This window comes from Trachypithecus francoisi, unplaced genomic scaffold (genome assembly GCF_009764315.1).
Source record: "Trachypithecus francoisi isolate TF-2019V2 unplaced genomic scaffold, Tfra_2.0 Lachesis_group0, whole genome shotgun sequence".
NCBI classification, from domain to species: Eukaryota; Metazoa; Chordata; class Mammalia; order Primates; family Cercopithecidae; genus Trachypithecus; species Trachypithecus francoisi.
In genome coordinates this window covers 165075023-165093807 of record NW_022681453.1, presented here as the reverse complement: position 1 = coordinate 165093807, position 18785 = coordinate 165075023, and the positions used below count along the sequence as shown (strand labels likewise).

The 18785-nt window shown below is 39.2% G+C and overlaps 2 protein-coding genes across 9 annotated transcripts in view; one reads left to right on the top strand and one right to left on the bottom strand.

The window, feature by feature from the left end:
• Positions 1-10731, bottom strand: part of OXNAD1 (oxidoreductase NAD binding domain containing 1) — a 58206-nt gene extending 47475 nt beyond the window's left edge. For 5 of the 7 annotated variants that reach the window (XR_004437351.1, XM_033212743.1, XM_033212741.1 and 2 more), the window contains exons 1-4: positions 10313-10731; positions 5193-5342; positions 3367-3493; positions 2710-2773 (exon numbers count right to left, since the gene is read on the bottom strand). Coding sequence is in view for 6 of the 7 variants with exons in the window: in XM_033212743.1 (XP_033068634.1) it covers positions 2710-2773; positions 3367-3485 (183 nt within the window). In the remaining variant the exon portion in view is untranslated. Of the gene's footprint in view, positions 1-2177; positions 2342-2709; positions 2774-3366; positions 3494-5192; positions 5343-10312 lie in introns of those variants that run through there. The other 2 variants (XM_033212744.1, XM_033212745.1) reach the window with 2 other exon arrangements.
• Positions 10732-10739: 8 nt separating this feature from the next.
• DPH3 (diphthamide biosynthesis 3) lies at positions 10740-17796 on the top strand. 2 transcript variants are annotated; one of them, XM_033212747.1, is made up of 3 exons: positions 10740-11064; positions 11595-11669; positions 14973-17796. In XM_033212747.1, exons 1-3 carry the CDS (start codon positions 10957-10959, stop codon positions 15036-15038), a joined length of 249 nt encoding a protein of 82 aa, XP_033068638.1. In that variant the 5' UTR covers positions 10740-10956; the 3' UTR covers positions 15039-17796. The 2 variants fall into 2 exon arrangements, with proteins under 2 accessions (XP_033068638.1, XP_033068639.1); XM_033212748.1 differs by lacking the exon at positions 11595-11669 and having other exon boundaries at positions 10846-11064.
• The last annotated feature ends 989 nt before the right edge of the window (positions 17797-18785 follow it).

Here is an 18785-nt window from a genome sequence, read left to right as displayed (position 1 = left end):
AATACACCTTTTATAATTTTATTCCAGTAGAACCAAATTAAGGAACTGCCTCTTAGCCCAGTTCTCAGGTTAGGTACTTCAAACTTGAAAGAATATGTGTATCAGTACTTCATATGTCACTGACCATCATAATACACAGTCATTTAAGCTTCTTAACATACTGTATTTATACAGCTACATGTACAAACCAAAAATTTTAATGAGGCTAATTTTAAATATATTTAAGTATATTTTAGAAATCACAGTTGATATCTTTTTTTTTTTTTTTTTTGGTGACAGTACAGTGATTTATTGGAGGGGGAAAGCACACACCCAAGAAAAGGCAGTGTGAGCACACTCAGAGAGAGACGTGCCATTAGTATCTACTTCTTAATAGGTGTAACCTTTAAAGCATGTGCCTGCCTCATCTGTAAACTGCAGAATGCTGAATACTGTACATTCCCACTTATGTAAATTTTATTAAAAGTAATAAGCAAGAAATTATAGATAAGTGGTGATAACCTTAGGGAGATAAAGGTCCGTTATTAAGAAAGAGAAATGATGGTGATATAAATAAAAATACTGTTTATATCCACACAAATTTGAAAAATGTAAAAGTAAAGACTTTGTGGTAACAATAAAAATGTGAAAAATAGATATGTTTCCTTAGAATTGGCAGCCAACATAATTAAGTACGTTAATGCCTATGATGGATGCTGTGCAAGTTGCTATTAGTCCGATTCTTATTCTTTTCATCTGTTAAAAAGAAAATACTGGCCAGGTGTGGTAGCTCATGCCTGTAATCCCAGCACTTCGGGAGGCCAAGGAGAAAGGATCACTTGAGGCCAGGAGTTCAAGATCAGCCTGGGCAACACAGCAAGACTATCTTTACAAAAAATTAAAAATTAGCTGGGCATAGTAGTGTGCCCGTAGTCCTGGCTACTCAGGAGGCTTAGGCAGGACGATCACTTGAGCTTGGGAGACAGAAGCTGCTGTGAGCCATGACTGTACCTCTGCACTCCAGCCTGGTGACAGAGCAAGACCCTATGTCAAAAAGAAAAGAAAAAAAAAGAAAATACCATTATCTATCTATCTATCTTACCTGTCTTAAAATATTATTATCTATTTTATGGCATAGTTTTGAGAATTCTGTAAGGTAACAAAAAAGTTTTTGGTCCTAGAAAATAGGAGGTGCTCAATAAATATCAGCTGGCGCTCAACAGTAAATAATGTAGTAATTGTTGTAAATGCATGATGATTCTTTTTGCTCATATTTCACTTAGTTTCTGCAGGCTATTAAAATTAATTGGTATTGTAAAATAAAATTCTGAAATGATACTCTAATTCAGGGACTAGCAAACTATTACCTGCAGAGCTAAATCTGGGTGTTTGGTAAATGAAATCTGTTTACATACTGTCTATGGCTCTTTTCACATGATGAAATCAAAGATTAGAAGTTGTTATTAAGAGCTGAGATCCGGCCACTCCACTCCAGCCCGGGCGACAGAGCAAGACTCCGTCTCAAAAAAAAAAAAAAAAAAAATGACAGCATGGCCCAAAAAAGCTAAAATATTTACTATCTGGCCTTCTAGAGAAAGATTTTCAACCTCTGCTCTAATTCCGCCAGCCTCAAAATACAACAGGAAAGCACCTGTAAGAGAAATCACTTTTTTTTCACAATTTGCAAGGCCTTCATTTTTTAAAAAAAAATCCTAACAAGTCTCACATTTACGGAATCAGCATTTTTGGTCACTTCAACAAACCAAAAGGTCTTTTCAGATTTATCATTGGGAAAAGTGTACTTCCCCACAAGCTCCTAAATCTACTATACTGAACTAATTTTACAAACTTCTCAAAAAAAAAAAAAAAAAAAGAACTTTAAGCTGAATCAACAAACATATTACCCTTAGTCCCAAGGTAATTTTCTGAAAGAAGTTAGCCTTAAAAGTAGGGCCTAAACAATATGCCTTTACATTAAAATGTATCCTTCTATTAACAGATAAATTTAAATGAGACAATATAATTTCTGCCCATGTTTGTAGAAGTATATAATTGTTCTTTATATGAAATAGATTTTTATTGTTAGCTTCAACAGACTTATAACCCTAAGCTAAATATACCTGAATAAGTGATCAACATTCAAAAAAGCAAAATAAAATATCCAATTTATGTTTTTAAATAAAAATGGGGTTACTCACTGAGGTAAAGGGTGAGGATCCTTTACTTCTCAGCCCTTGACACCCTTTCAGGTGGTAGATTAGCTTTCTATAGTCTGAATATGGTGGAAAAAATCTGTACATTACAAGGATAACAAGAGCTTGTCCATTTTCCTTTCTCAGATGTTAGTGCTTTCTCCCTTGTTCTAAAGTAGGAACGAGAACAATGACTTTGAGACATAACACAAAAAAAGGTAAGCTACTCATAAAATGTAGGCTCTAAAAGAAATTCTAGTGCTAAAATATAACCCTAAACATCATACCTGTGAGGATGGCTCCCTCAACTGCTGCTCTACTCCGTTCATCAACAGGTAATCCATTCATTCCAAGTTTAAAGGGAAAAATTTGAGTATCTATCATCTTTTCAAATCAGATATCATATGTCCTGCTCAGAAAATTTCTATATAGAAAAATAACAAACTTCCCAACTGTCCTTCAAAAGGACCAGACTCATCTAACGCTTTACCCATAAGCTAGTAGCTGGAAAAACCTGTCATATCCCAAAGATACAAACCTCTCGTCGAACGACATTTGCAGTTCTCTCCATGTGATCAGTTTTCCTTTTGGATTTCATTATGCTTTAATAGAAAGCAAAATTAAGTCATTACATAGTATCTTCATAAAAATAATAAAATTAGTTTTTCCTGAAATATCACGGTTATCCTAAATACAATATAACACTATGGATCCTATAAAGTGGCCAGTGAGTATTTGCCCATCTAACTAAAGTTTTGGCCGGGCATGGTGGCTCAGGCCTGTAATCCCAGCACTTTGGGAGGGCGAAGCAGGCAGATCATCTGAGGTCAGGAGTACGAGACCAGCCTGACCAACAGGGCGAAACCCTGTCTCTACCAAAAACACAAAAATTAGCCAGGTGTGGTGGTGCACGCCTGTAATCCCAGCTACTCAGGAGGCTAAGACAAGAGAATTGCTTGAATCCAGTAGGTGGAGGTTGCAGTGAGCTGAGATCACGCCAGTGCACTCCAGCCTGGGTGATAGAGCAAGATTCCGTCTCAGAAAAAAAAAAAAAAAAAGGGTTAACAACCTGACAGCATGCACACTGAAGCCAAGATGTTACCTTTCCGGGAGTCTGATATGCCTCCCACAACCATCAGCAGGTCAGGTTTTTTGAAAATCAACTTCAAATGACACAGAAGGCTTAATGACTCACCTGGTTAGAGTAAGGTGGCGCAAAGTGCTAAGTGTCAATCTCAGTGAAGCAGCCTCAGTACGGATGGCTCCAACAGAGCACCGCAACAACCCAGGAATCATAACAGCAGCACAGGCCATGGCGCGTCCTGGGAAAACATAAAACTGAAATTTCAAATTGCTTTTTTAAAAAGTGGGGAAACAGCAGACCATTTTAGAAGGTCAGTGAAGAAGAGTTTGGATTTCTGTTGGTGCTATTATGAGTCAAGCTACCAGCAAAGCAGCCAAGAGCCTAACTTCACCTTGACCAAATTTCTTCCACTATTTAGAGTTGACTCAAGGTATCTCCACAATTACGTATATAAGTATGTAATTTTTGGTGCTATCAAATATTCATGTTCTCTATTGCTTTCTAAAATCTCTGACCAAGTTCACATGACTAATCTTATGCTATTCTAGAAGAAGGGAGTAGATTTTGTAACTTCCTGATAATAGTATTCTACCTAAAGAGCACTACATAAGTCTTTTACATTTCTTGTTAGGTAAAGTGTAAGAGGAAGATAAATTTACCGTGGTTCCCAAACAAGAAGCTTAAGGTTCCCTGATATTAAAAAACCAAAACTGATAATAATAACACTATTCATAATAGCCCAAACTGGAAACTATCCAAATGCCATTACTAGGGGAGATAAGCTAATTGTGATACATTCACACAGTAAGATACACTATACAGCAATGAAAACAAACTGCAAATACATGCAGTAACATAGATGAATATCACAAATAACATACTGAATGAAAGAAGCCAGACCCCAAAGAACAGATATTCTTTTATTCTAAAGCATATAAAGTATAAAAACGGACAAAATGAATCTATGATATCAGAAATCAAGTTAGCAATTTCCCTTGGGAGATGGCAGTGACAATGTTGTTTCTTAATCTGGGTGCAGATTGCATGGGTATTTTCACTTTTTGTAAAACTGATTAAGCTGCCCTCTTAGGATCTGTGTAGTTTTCTGTTTGTACTTGAACTTCAACAAAAAGTTAAACACACACATTCATTCACACACACACACACACAGAGATTCTTCAACATTTCAAATTCTAAAAACTACCAGCCTATCAAGAAAAGCACTGATTAGGAGTCAGATGATATTTCTTTTTGGTTCCTTTTATAACATTTTCCTATGTCAATTTTTAAGCATTTGTCTAAAATGGCCACATTTAACATGTTACATTGCTCTATCTGTCCTTTTCTATCTTAGTTACCTTGAGAATAAATGAAAATGCATGTGAATACTTTTTTTCTCTGAGCTTTTTGGGAGGCAGTATATAAATTAATTGTAATAAATTGCTGTTAGCAAAATATTCAAGCTAAGTGTTTACATTCCTACTCCATATTCATTAATTTGGTCTTTCATTCAACAAGTATCTATCAAGAGTCCAGTATGTGGCAGGCACTGGCGTAAGCAATGGTGCCGTAGGCAAGAAAACAAAAACCCTCTTAGGGAGTTTGCTTTCAATAGATGAAGACAGAAAATAAATGATAAATAAATCTGATGGTGATATAAGTCATATATAGTTTATTCGGTTATACCCCAATCATATTAAAAAGCTCACTGCTTCATAACTAGTCTTTAGATAAATGATATATTTCTTCTTTTCATAGTATGTTGCATCATCATTGTGGATGAGCATGGTACTTGCTATTTTTCTCTTCACTAAATGAAAAAGGCAGAAGGCCTCTTCAACCTCATTCAAGACCACTAAATGTAGTTTTTCTCCATTAAATGTTCTAAGTCAATAACGTTACCTTAATCCCAAAGAAAGAAAGAAGTTGAAACTTACTTTAGAAGTCCACGAGATTTTAGGAGTCATTAAGAATATGGTCAGCTGATTGACAGAATATTTTGGTCCTGCTATTACACTGAGACTTTTGGATGTACAGCAGTTGGAACATGGACAGTTTTTCCATGCATTAAAATTCTCACAAAGTTCCTGCAATGACACAAACAACATATAACAATGTTTTGGGGAACTGATCAAAAGCTCTATTACCTTTTAGCTGCCAAAGGAAAGGCTCATTATAATCAGTAGGCATCACCTCACAACAAGCCCACTCTCAATTACCCGCTCTCCATTCATTCTTCCCTCCATGCTTCCATTTTTCTTTTTTGGTTATTTATCTTACAGCTTCTTTTGTTCCTCTTCCTTGGCCTGTCTTTAACACCTTCTACTTAGGATATCCACCCTAGGAAACAGCAGACCAAAGGCTAGAATGACACAGTTACATGTCACTTAAGGCCAAGTTCCCTGATAAAATATAACCACTATATTGTTAAATATGGAAATACTGTTCTGTTCAATGTTTTAGACAACTATTGCTAAAATAAGTTGTCCTCACAATAGGATACATTGTTTAATGATTATGCTGTTTGAATGGTCTCCTTCGCAACTGAACTGGAAAACAAATGTTAATTTTAAAAGCAGCTCTTGCCGGGCACAGTGGCTCATGCCTGTAATCCCAGCACTTTGGGAGGCTGAGGTGGGTAGATCGCCTGAGGTCAGGAGTTCGAGACCAGCCTGGCCAACATGGTGAAACCCCATCTCTACTAAAAATACAAAAAATTAGCTGGGTATGGTGTCAGGCACCTGTAATCCCAGTTATTAGGGAGGCTGAGGCAGGAGAATCGCTTGAACCTGAGAGGCGGGGGTTGCAGTGAGCCAAGATCATGCCATTACAATCCAGCCTGGGCAACAAAAGCGAAACTCAGTCTCAAAAAAAAAAAAAAAAAAAAACAGTTCTCTTTAAAATCCCGAGTTTATTTTGTAAAAGTAACCATGACCAAGAGTGCCACCTACTGGTAAATAAAGGACATTTTTATAAAATTCTGTTCAAAGTTCTTTCCAAAGCTTTATGCCAGTCCTAAAATATAAATAAAAACCTACTAATTTTTTGAAATATGTCCAGCAGTTTCATACTGTAAGTATTTAATCAACCACAGCAGATCAATATATATCAAGTTATTTCTAAAACCATATAAAGAAGAACATCCCATCTATGTCTGTATCCTCACAGGTCTTCCCTTACCAAAATATCTTAACTAACTTTATTTCTGAAATGCAGAAAATTATAATAAATGCTAAATAAAACTGACACCCACTAAATATGTAGTAAAACAAACTTCTGCAAGCAACACATTAAATTTAACATTTAAGATTAATTACATGGTTTCAGTTCAAAAGGTATACTCAGTTCATTCAACAATTACAGGGGTGCCAGGCACTATTTTAGGCCTTGAAGATATAATAAAGAACCCGACACAAGGCCCTTGCCATCATGAAGCTTTTATTACAGTTCCAGAGACAGATAGTAGTAAACAAATAATTAACAAGATAATTATAGATTATGATGAGTATGATAAAGGAAGTAAGAGTGATGCGGTAGGTGGGGGAAATATTAAGAAAGATATCTCTCCAGTGATGACACCTTGGCTGAGACCTGAATGATGAAGAAACGGCAGCCAAGCAAATGTTAAAGGCAGATCACTCTGGCAGAAGGACTAGCAAGAGCAAAGGTCCTAATGCAGAAATAAGCCCGGCATGTGAAGAGGAACCAAGGCCAGTATGACTGGAGAACAGTAAGCTGGTAAGAGTGAAATAAGATGAAGTCCAGCAGTCTATAGTAAGGGTAGGAATTTTATCCTAAGGGTAACAGGAAGCAACTGAAAAGTCTGAATCAATCAGAAGAAGGACAAGACCTAATTTATATTTTTAAAGGACTGCTCAAGTTGCTGTGGGAAGGATAATAGAGAGGGGCAGGAGTGGAAGCAGGAAGTCCAGTTAAAAGACTCTGGTCTAAGATTATAATAAGGTAACAGCTACAGAGATGGCAGAAGTAGATGAACATGACATATATTTTGGAACTAAAGCCCCAAAACTTGCTGATACATTAGGCAGGGTGTGAGAGGACACTGACAGAGAAAAGCCAAGAATGCCTCAACAAGCACAAATGCACTGAAATTAAGTAAGTTCAAAGAACAACCATGACATCTGTCAATTTAGAATCAGGTGTCACTGAGGAAGAAAAGGGTCTCCTCTTGGTAAACAAGTAGTATACACAGAGCATTTGACTTGAAATCAGCAGAACTGGGCTCAGGTGTGACTCCTTCCTGCTTTCTAATCTTCAGCAATTTTAGCCATTTTAACATTACCCATGCCACCTCACTGGATTACTGAGAGGAATAAATAAAACGTCTACCAAAGTACCTGGCAAGCAAGAGTGTTACTAAAATCAATCCTAATACACTGACCCCTTCTCATCCTTGTCAAACAACCTAGAGAGGTGGAGGTTTGGTATTGCCAATACACAACTCCCTCTGGCCTGATATACAACAGCACTCATCAAATATACTTTGCATTATACAATTATGACCTACTTCTTTGTTTCTGAGATGGAATCTAGCTCTGTCGCCCAGGCTAGAGTGCAGTGGCACGATCTCGGCTCACTGCAACCTCCGCCTCCCAGGTTCAAGCGATTCTCCTGCCTCAGCCTCCTGAGTAGCTGGGATTACATGCACGTGCCACCATGCCTGGCTAATTTTTGTATTTTTAGTAGACACCAGGTTTCATCATTGGTCAGGCTGGTCTCAAACTCATGACCTCATGATCTGCCCACCTCGGTTTTCTAAATCTGAACTTAGGCTAAGAACCCTAGGCATCGTTGTTTTCTGGATAAGCAGTGTTAGTTAACATTTATGATAAATAAACTTGTGATCTCAAATTACTATAGCAACTAATAAATCTGCTTATGTTACACTCTCAGGGTCAAAAAGGGTGTCATTACAAAATATTTCCATCCTTTTGGGAATAAATGTAAAGTTTAGTAGTCATTGTAACGTTTTCTTTAAAAGTGCTGGGTGGAGTAAAATAAACTACATTACATGCTTGGATATGGTTTTACTTTCTTCAGCACAGCACAAGCTCAAATTGGGCAGAACGTTAAGAGCAGCTATCTCTGACCAGACAGTGGGGACGATCAATGGATGCCACGATGAAAACATATGGAAAGCCATAGAGAACCTCCCCTCCCCAAATCTAGTTCTCAAGGGAACAAGCACTGCTTCGAGGAAGATCTCAGCAGTCTGCAGAGCTACAGTGCTGCTTTTTAAATCTAGCTCTGCTTGAAGTACCATCACATCAAAAATGACATTATGTTAATTAAAAGCCTAGACTCTAGGGTCAGATTTGAGTTCTCATCATAGCTTACTGCCATTTACCAGCTTTGCCTTAGGCAAGTTCCTCAGCCCCTAAGCCTCCTGCTTCTCAATGTTAAAGATGGGGGTAATGATATTTATACCTCACCGGGTTGTTTGAATGACATAATGCACATAAGGCTTTGGTCACAGTGTATGACCAACACAGTGTCAACTATTATTAATAAGTAGCTCATTCGTTTTTTCCACTTTAGGTAACATGTATTCAAAGAAAAGTTGGAACATTACAAAGAAAAACTACCCAACAACCCCTATAACTTTTAGGACTACTAACTTCAGATTTTAAAATTCCTCAGCAAATTCTTTTTGATAGATGCGAAATGCTTTCTAAAAGATCTACCAATTTATACCTCCCATGAGCCAAATATGACTACACCCATTTCTCAACATATAAAAATGGCTCAGAATGAATTTTCAAGTACTTACACTCAGAGGCACTAAAGAAGTAAAGACGGCTCCCAACCTCAAAATGATCAAAGGGACTGCAGAATAGACACGGAAAATCTCCCTTTTTTTCCTGTCTCCAAGAGGCTTGTGGGAAGTATTTGTGTCAACAGTGGAGCAGCCTCCAAGCTGTGTGGGCTTTGCTGGGATGTCTCCTTTGCCCAGACAGACCAGAATCATCAGTTAATTCTTGACAAGTTTTAACAAATGTTTCCTAACTGCTGGGTAAATCTATAATTATGCAAAATTAAGCGTTTGTTAGGCCTTTGAAATAATCCTCCATAAACTCCTGTAGTAATAGCTTCTGGATTTTCCCCCAAAAACTCCTCCGCCTTTAAGTTTTCAAGCTTTAAAAGGGCTACATTGAGTGGAGCTTCATCTAAGTGTGCACAAAATTGGTAACTTTATGCCAACATATGAGTGTGTAAATATAAGCACAGGGATATGTTATGTAAATGAAAACTAAATATGTTATATATCATTGCTGAACCAAGTAAAACTCACAATTTCCATGCAAAAGTGCAACGTTACATCTAAAAAGGATCTTATATCATCTCTACTACAATCCTTTCTTAGAAAAGGAAATAAGGCCCAAAGAATATAAATATCCACTTGCCAGAGCTAATCAACAACTCAAGATTCCGATCCCAGATCTTCTCTCAAAAGTTTTTTTTTTTTTTTTTCACTACAATGCATTTCTTCTCTACTAAGATATTAAAATGCCCAGTAATTGAGTAAGACCCAATGGAATCGGTTTTACCAAAACAGGCACTAGCACTGCTTTCAAGACAAAAATGCCTTATATCTGCATTTCGCTTCAAGGCACACGTAGGCCTCACACTGATAAACATGCCTACTGACACCATTTCCTTCACAAAGAAAAAAATAGTACTCACATAAGTAATTTGTCCCTGGGCCTTGGAGACAGAAAAGCTCATTATTTCCCAGGTGTATGATTTTAGTCAAGATGCCCAACTCTCTGTACCTCAGTTTAAAGACTAATAAAATGGAATAACATGTAAACTCCTGGAGTTGACAATTCCACTTAGTGCAATAGCTGGCACATAACTCCCCAATAATACAAGGTAATGTTATTACTATTACTACAAATCATCGTAGTTAATAATGTTATATGCCTGGCAAAACAGAAGACTAAAACTCAATCCCTGCCTTCCAGGACTTGGTCCTTTCAGCAACACAATTTAGGATATTTTAAGACTTCTGGGGTGAGAAAGAAGTGGAATGTACCTGCAGCCAGGAACAAGCTGACCTTCGCCCTGGGCTCAAGGTCACTCGGTGAAGCGAAATTCCACGGGAACTGTTCGTCCGTCACCAAGAAGGGAGGTCAAGGAGGCTAAGCTGCTCTCGCCTCCCCACTCCGCCTTTCCCGAGGGCCAGTAGGATGCTACCTAGCACGTGCTGCAGCTTTCAGCGGGCTGTTTAAGGCGTTAAAGCAGGCGACAAGAAACAGGGAAACTTTCCCCGCTGGTGTAGCTTGCAGACCCTGCCACGCTTAGCTGCCGGCACCTGGGATACTCCGCGGTCTCAGACATGACGCAGCAGCGTGGGCGAGCCCCATATTCTATTGGTCGCTGCCATCCAATAGGAGGAGCGGAGCGCGACCCCGCTGAGCAAGACCCGCCGTCTTCCCAGTGTCTCCACCCCTAGCTCCGCCGTCTCCGCCCCTAGCCCAGCCATCTCCATGGTGACCGTAACGGTTATCCGTTTGGCCGCGCAGGCCGGTGTTGCGTCATTGCCTATGCGCCGGAAGCGCTAGTCCTTGCCCGGCGCGACCTGATGATGCCGAGCCCAGGCCGGTTCCGGCCAAGTTAGGAGGTCGGAGCTGGTCTCTGACTGCGGAGTTGTCACCTCTTCGGCGACCCCGGCTGACCATGGCAGTGTTTCATGACGAGGTGGAAATCGAGGACTTCCAATATGACGAGGACTCGGAGACGTATTTCTATCCCTGCCCATGTGGAGATAACTTCTCCATCACCAAGGTAACTTCAGGGTCCCGCCCGGCGGTTCACCCAAGCAAGCGCAGTTTGGCTCCGCCGTGTGCCTTCCGTCATTGGGTGGCCTTTGCTGCGCTGTGTCACCCACGCCCTCTTTCCCGTTGCTGAATCTTCCTCCTCCCGCATCCCCCTACCCCAACTAATACCCTGAGCTCCCTTGGTAGGCACGTAGTTCTGGTCTTAAATTAGACCAGGGAGAGGGCGGCGGGGAGCCTCTCTCTCTGCCCGATCGCTACCTTAGAGTCCCAACCTGGGATATTTCTGTCGAGGAGGGGACTCGTTTTTTGTTTCCCAGGGCTTTTGGGGCTACTGAAGCTCGCCTAACCTTCCTAAGTGTTTCTAGGGGAAAATGATGTCGGCATTTCCTGCTGAAGGCCCTGGGGTTCTCACCCACCTTTCGGGGAAGGCAAGCCACCTTCCCCGAAGGGACTTGCATCTAGGGGTGGGATAGGTTTGGGGGAGGATATGGCGAAGAGAAGACTATGCTGACCACATGGTGTTTGATTTCGTTGTAGGAAGATTTGGAGAATGGGGAAGACGTTGCAACGTGTCCTAGCTGCTCTCTCATTATAAAAGTGATTTATGACAAAGTAAGGGATATAATTTTAAAACGGGGGAAGGGTGTTATAAGGCAGTGGCAAGGACTTAGATCAGCCTGTCAGTGATGAGAGCAGGAGAATGTTTCATTGTGTTAGGTAAAGTGCGGTATTTAGGCAGGTTTTAAACACCATTGATAAACAGCCGAATAGTAAGTTAAAATGTTTAAAGTTCAGATTACATAATTTGTTTTAGTTTTAGAGATAAATCTAGCTTTAGTGAAAATTATTATTTATTAAATAGAAGAACGTATATAGATTATTTTAATGGACAGTTTTTATATTTCTCTTCTATTTAATATGTAATTAAAATTGTTTAGCGCTCCTAGACGTTGAAGGCAACAATTGTATGGTATTTCATGCCTGGCTTATACGTAGAATTCTGCATTATCTTGTTTGAGATATAATTCCTAGATGCAGCTTTACAATTGCATTTTAGTCTTTAGTTGCCCTATTGTCTTTCACCCAAGGATGTTGACAATAGGAAAAAGAAAATGTTGTTACTGCCCACTCCTGCCCAAAGTTTAGTTCAGTACTTGGAATGAAATTTAGGTAAGGAGCTGAACACTCTCAAGAATGTACTCCAAAATGAATATAGGGAAAGTGGGGATAAGGCACAGAGCCTCATTAGAGAAGCGGGCTATAATTTAGACTATAATTTAGAAATACAGTGATTCATTCTTGTATTAAAATGTGCTCTGCAACAGAAAGCAAACAGGGTAAGGAGGATCAGGAGTGCTGGTCTGGGAGGAGGTTGCAATTTTCCATAGGGTGATCATGGCAGGCCTTACTGAGAAAGGCCTTATTAAGTAAAGATTTGAAGGAGGTGAGGAAGTGAGCCGTGTACATACGAGGGTATGGGTTAAGAGAGTCGAGCAAAAGATCGTTCAGTGAAGGGGACCTAAGACAGGAACATGCCTGATTTTAGCAGGGAACAAAGAGGAGGCCAGTGTGACCAGAGCAGAGCAGGATGAGAATAGTCCAAGATGAAGTCGTGGATCACTTTAAGGATTTAGGCTCTTGTTGTAAGTGATATAGGGAACCACTGGGGGATTTTCAAACATGGGAGTGCTATGATCCAACTTAAGTTTTTTTAAAAAAATGATTCTGGCTGCTGTGTTCAGAGTAGCCTATAGAGAGCAAGCATAGAAACAGGAAAACCAGTTAGGAGGCTATTACACTAATTAAAGAAGGAGATGGGTGGCTTGGACCTGGTTACAGCAATGGAAGTAATTAGAAGTACTTAGATTCTGGATACGCTTTGAATGACTGATTTGTATAGGGTGTGAAGGAGTGAGTCAAGGATGATTTCAATATTTTTTACCTAAATAACTGGGAGGATGGAGTTACTGTCAATTGAGGGAATATAACTATAGGTATAGGGGTTGAAATTGTACATGGTAAGTTTGAGAGGTCTGTCATCCAAGTTCAGCTGTTGAGAAGGCAATTGGATATATATGTCTGGAGTTCATGAGAGAGATTGGCTAGCAATGTCAATTTTGGAGTTATCAGTGACAGACAGCATTTAGAGCCATGAAATTGGATGAGATCACCAGGTCTGTGAATGTAGAGATGGATAAAATACAGGACTGAGCATAAAGGCACTCCAGTATTAAAAAGTCAGGGAGGGAAGTAAGGAATCACCAAAGCCGATGGTGAAAGAGCAACCACTGAGAAAGGAGGAAAATCAGCAGTGTCAAATCCTGGAAAACAGATGAGAAAGAGTCGAGGAAGTGGTGATCCTTGTCATGTGACACTGATAAACCATTAGCTTTAGTAACACTGAGTTCATTTGTGATGGTGACGAGAGCAGTTTCCATGGAGTAACAGGAACAGCGCATGATTGAAGAAACCAACGGGCAGAAAACTGGTTGGAGAGAATGAGAGAACGGAAGGCAGTGAGTATAGGCATTTCTTTTAAGAAGTTTGCTGCAAAGGAGAGTAGAGACATGCGACAGTAACCAGTGGTGATCGAGGATCAAGAGAGTGTTTAAAGTGGTAGAAATTCAGCCTTCATAAGTGAATATGGACACAGAAAGTTAGATTTAACCTGGTTGATGGTTTTCCCAAGTAAATAGTAAGGCGTGAGAGAAGAGTTGTTATAACCGACTGTGGAGTTTGAACTATGTAAAGAGAACATGAAGGGAGTGAGGGGCAGTGAAAGGATGGTAGGAGGAATACGGTGGAGGTCCAGAGGGGTTGAAATATGGCATCCAGGGTGGATAAATGACAGCAACAGAGAAGAATAGCAATGCGGTAGTCTCAAGACATAAGATTCTAAACTGACAGGTTTTAGACAGGAAAGGAGAAGGGTGGCAAAAAGGAGGAACTAGCCCCACTTCCAGTCCCTCTGGTACTAGGAGTCTAAGAACACAGAGCCTCCACTAGACAGGCATATAGGGGAAACTGTCCTTAAGAATATGACTTCATCTCAACCTCAACACCATTGACACGTTAGACCTGATAATTCTTTGTTGTCCAGAGATATCTTGCGCATTATAGGATGTCTAGCAGGATCCCTGGCCTCTACCTATTAGATGCCAATAGCAATCCTCAGTTGTTTCAATTCAAACTGTTTCCAGATACTACCAATGCTTTCGGGGGTAAAAGGATATTTTGACGAAGAGGTTGAGAATGTGGAGCATTGTGCTAACAATGGACCATGAATTCCAAAGGGCACAGTGAAAGGGTTCCAAATATTGGACAGCAGAGTAGCAGGGACAGGGTAGGGGCTGATCCTTCAGGAATCAGATTGCTGGAGGTGAGGGATAACCTTGGAAGCAGAGATTTTTTGTGGTAACTGACACAAGCCAGGATAAATGATCAGAGATTGAACTTCATTTACAAAGTAGCTACCGTTGCAGATTATCCGTGTTGGGAAACACATAAAGACCCATCCCTTTTAGTTAGAAGAAGTAATTACTTAGAAGAGGACTGGTATTTGAATGACCAAATATTAAAGTGGAGAAATTTTAGTGTAAGTAGTAATACAGAAATTTAAAAGATGTGACATGTCTTTATGTGATTTCTGAGAAGTGGTTGCTCTGAACTGAAGATGGGGATATTTGTTTATAAGATACTTTATATTAAATAATGAATTCAGAATCAAAAACTGATACATGTTTGAGATTCTAATTCTAGTGCTGTCATTGGCTCTTTGACCAATGAAATGATAATAGCAATGGAAAAACAAAATTAACAGAGCTGGATTGATTCTGTAACAAAATGAAGGTTTAATATTAATGCATTTGTGACACGGAAATGTATTGGTTAATGTCATTTCTCACTCTGTCTTAGGATCAGTTTGTGTGTGGAGAAACAGTCCCAGCCCCTTCAGCCAACAAAGAATTAGTTCATTGCTGAAGAAGCCTTCAGGAATCCAAATCCTGAACAGTTGGAAATGAGCCCAGATAGAAGTATCGAATGCAGAGCTCCTGGCTTCACAGAGACAACCATTTGTGATTTGCTGTTCTGTGAGAGTGTGGATTCTTTCCATCAGCTGCTGAGTTCATCTTTAGGAAGCAAGTCCAGAACATGACATATCTGGATTTTGTGCTTAGAACCTTAAATTGGAAGCATTCTTAATGTTCCATCTAAATTTAAAAGAAGATAATTTCAAAACAGTGCTTTCTTTCCCTTGGTTTCATCATTTTCATGTTTTAAACCAAATTCCTTCAGTATGTGATAACAGCATCATCTACCTCAGTCATTAGGATTTCTTAATACAAAAGAGATTGTATTTTTGACTTGGTTATTAAGATGATTAAAATTAGCCCTTCCTTTGAAATTTGACATCAGCTTTGCTGTTCTAAATTTAAAATTAGTTGCTTCATCAGTTCCACACTTCCAGTTTCTATACCAAGCCAGTATCCTGTTTTCCCATTAGGATGGACATGTTCTGTTCAGCATGTCATTTCTGTAATGCTTCATGCAGAGAATTCGGTCATAGTATTCAAGAGAAGATACAGTGAGGTCACAATGTCTCCAGAGCTAAAAGTTAGTGAACAAGAAAGAAAGTCTAAATTGATGAAAGAATGTGGAGTTTTCTTATATTCTGCATATTCCTTGGAAGTCAGGACAAGATGAAAAACATCCGAAAGACGAGAAATTGGTGACAGAATGAGGAGCAGAGCAGTCTAGTATAGTAAATGAAATGTTTGAATGACTTTGCCAGATCAGAGCAAGTAATATTTCCGTATCTGAATTTTTGTTTTTTGATAAGGCTAATGAAATTGCATTCCAGATAGGGGTTAATGTCAAATTTCCGTGGCTGGAAGCTGTGCTTTTGGTGTATCACAGTGTTGTGTCACTACTACAAGGTAAATATTAATTAACAGCAGAGAATGAGCTTGAAAATGAGGGATCTATTGTGAATAAATATGCCCATGAGAGCGTATTTAATAAGCCTCTATAACATGCAGCCAAACCAGACATTCACTGCTGCAGAGAAATGTTGCCCTGGAGAAAAAGAAATATATAAAGATAGGCTATCGTTCTTCCTTTGCTGCAGTACTAAGAATAGCAAGAAATTAGAATCATTTACATTGAAAATTTGAAAATTCCCTTTATATACACAGCTTTACTGTGTATAAATAAAAAATGTTAATGCACTGATGTCTGTCAGGTTGTTTTAGGAATGGCTCCTGCAATTAGAAAAATAGCTTGCTAGAATGTAAATGTTCTGTTACTCATTGGTAAGTGTACTGTACACATTCATTGGAGGTTAAAACAAGTGAGTAGCCATTTTTACCTGCCAGCAGCATGGCTATGTGCAGCCACTAGGCTGAGACAATAAATTACCAAAAATTGTATGCTGAAAGTGCTCAGTACATTATGTGGCATATTCTGGATGTGATGAGAAATCTCATTGCTGTTTGGGACACTGACATCCCAGAAGCAATCCACAACTGCTTTGCAAAAGCAAAGTGACTGCTCAGATGAACAGAGCAGAGTACTCACTCACTATGGTGGGATCAGCTGCAAAGCGAAATGAACTGTCCCACAATCGTGTTGATGGTTTTCTAGATATTGCCAACATGTTAGCTCTTTCTGGTGCTGATGAATTTCAAACACAAACACCCTTGATGTGGGTTTGCTAAGAACATAGAAGAACAAGAAAAGTTGCCGGGTTCACACGTCCCAGGAAAAAAGAAGCATGAAAAGCATTAGCAATCAGTGACTGATGATAATGCTGCAGTAATGGGAATGGTTTTATTTCTAAATCAGATTATTTCTAAATAAAATCATTTATTGGTTTATTTCTAAAGCAATTGAGTCACTAAGTTTGTGAACTATAAAGGAACACATCAAGATTGAATCCTGTGTTAAGCAGAAAGTAAAACCAGAGCCAGGCACAGTGGCTCGTGCCTGTAATCCCAGCTATTCAGGAAGCTGAGGCAAGAGGATCTTGTGAGGCCAGGAGTTCAAGACTAGCCTGGGCAACATAAAGAGACCCTGCCTCTAAAAAATTGTCTTTTAATTAGCAAGGTGTGGGGCCATGAGCAATATTGCTTGGGCCCAGGAGTTTGAGGCTGTGGTAAGTTGTGATCACACCACTGCGTTCCAGCCTATCTGACAGGGCAAGACCTCCTCTCTAAAAAATAAAGAGAAAGCAGAGTAAAACTGGACTGTGAGATATGACTAAAGTTCTGTGTGATACATGTGCCTTATTTAGCTCAAGACATTTCTAGAGCACCTATAAAAACTGACATCATCCAGGCTATGTCTGTTTTTAGCTTTGTAATCTTTGGCAAGGCCATTGGATTCTTCAGCTGTACAATTAGGAGACTTGATCAGGTGATTTCCATTCTCAGCTGTCAGTTCTTTAATTTCAGGCTTGGTAGCTTGTAGGAACTGAAAAGGCAATTAAAGCCTTTATAAACGCAAACTAAATCATGAATTACAGAGAAAGTCCATTGTTCCATAACTTGGTGTTACCACACTTATGAGTTTAAAAATTATGAAGTTGACAGTTGAAAAGATTCTGCATATATTCTATTGTGCACATTCAGAAACATTTTTCTTGGAAAAAGCACCCAACATTTTTTATAACTGCACATATTAATTTATTGCCAGAATAAATTGCATTGCATGCTAAATAAAGTCAGATAATTCTAATCCATTTGCTTCTGTAGTTTTTCTTCTAAATATCAACATTCTGAATTAAAATGTTTATGATTTTATAGGAGGTAGAAATCTTAACTGTTTTGGGGTATTGTTAATAGGCTTTTTGTTTTGGACAGTAGTTTTTAAATAAGGAAATTGCTACTTTCTACAGTTTGGGCTGTGGATTGTTATTGCTATTTGGGAAAAAAATAACTCGAGTCAAGTGGTAGTAAGACAAAGTTGACATTCCTAGACTCAGTTTATTACCAGGAAAGAAGACTGATGTTTAAGGCTGATGATCAATTCTTGGAGTGATTTCAGAGCCTAGCTCTGGTCAGAAGACAATTAGAATCTTAGTTCCTCACTGTGATCTCCAGGAATTTACTTTAGAATTATCTTCTGGTTTGTGAACTACAGATCATAGTACCTCTTTCACAGGGTTGCTGTGTGAGCCCATTCATTCTGCAATTAGAGAAATAGCTGTCGTGTGCTACGTAGTACCGCTTTCACAGGGTGGCTGTGTGAACCCATTCATTCTGCAATTAGAGAAATAGCTGTCGTGTGCTACGCACTAGACAGAGAAGCACCTGTCACATGCTAGGCACTAGGTGAAGAAGATTGGGTTTCTACATTTGGAAACTTACGTGGAACTAGAAGAGACAGAAGCAAGATTACAGATGAGTTAAAGCCCCCAAGGAAACAAGCCAGGTGATGTGGGAGAGAGTAACTGGGTCAGGTGACTTTTTAAGGGAGTCTGATCTCTGGCACTTTTTCTAAGATCTGAAGGTTGAGAAGGAAACAGCCTTGTGAAAATTATTAAATGAGCTAATATCTATAAAACATGACAGCTAACCCCTGTCATGTGCAAAAAATAGTTAACTATTCTAATTCCAAAAGGAGTTAAACATTGTTTGAGCTTTCTCTTAGTCCATGTTCTGTTGCTGTAACAATACCTCAGACTGGATAATTTATCAAGAATAAAGGTTAATTTGGCTCATGATTCTG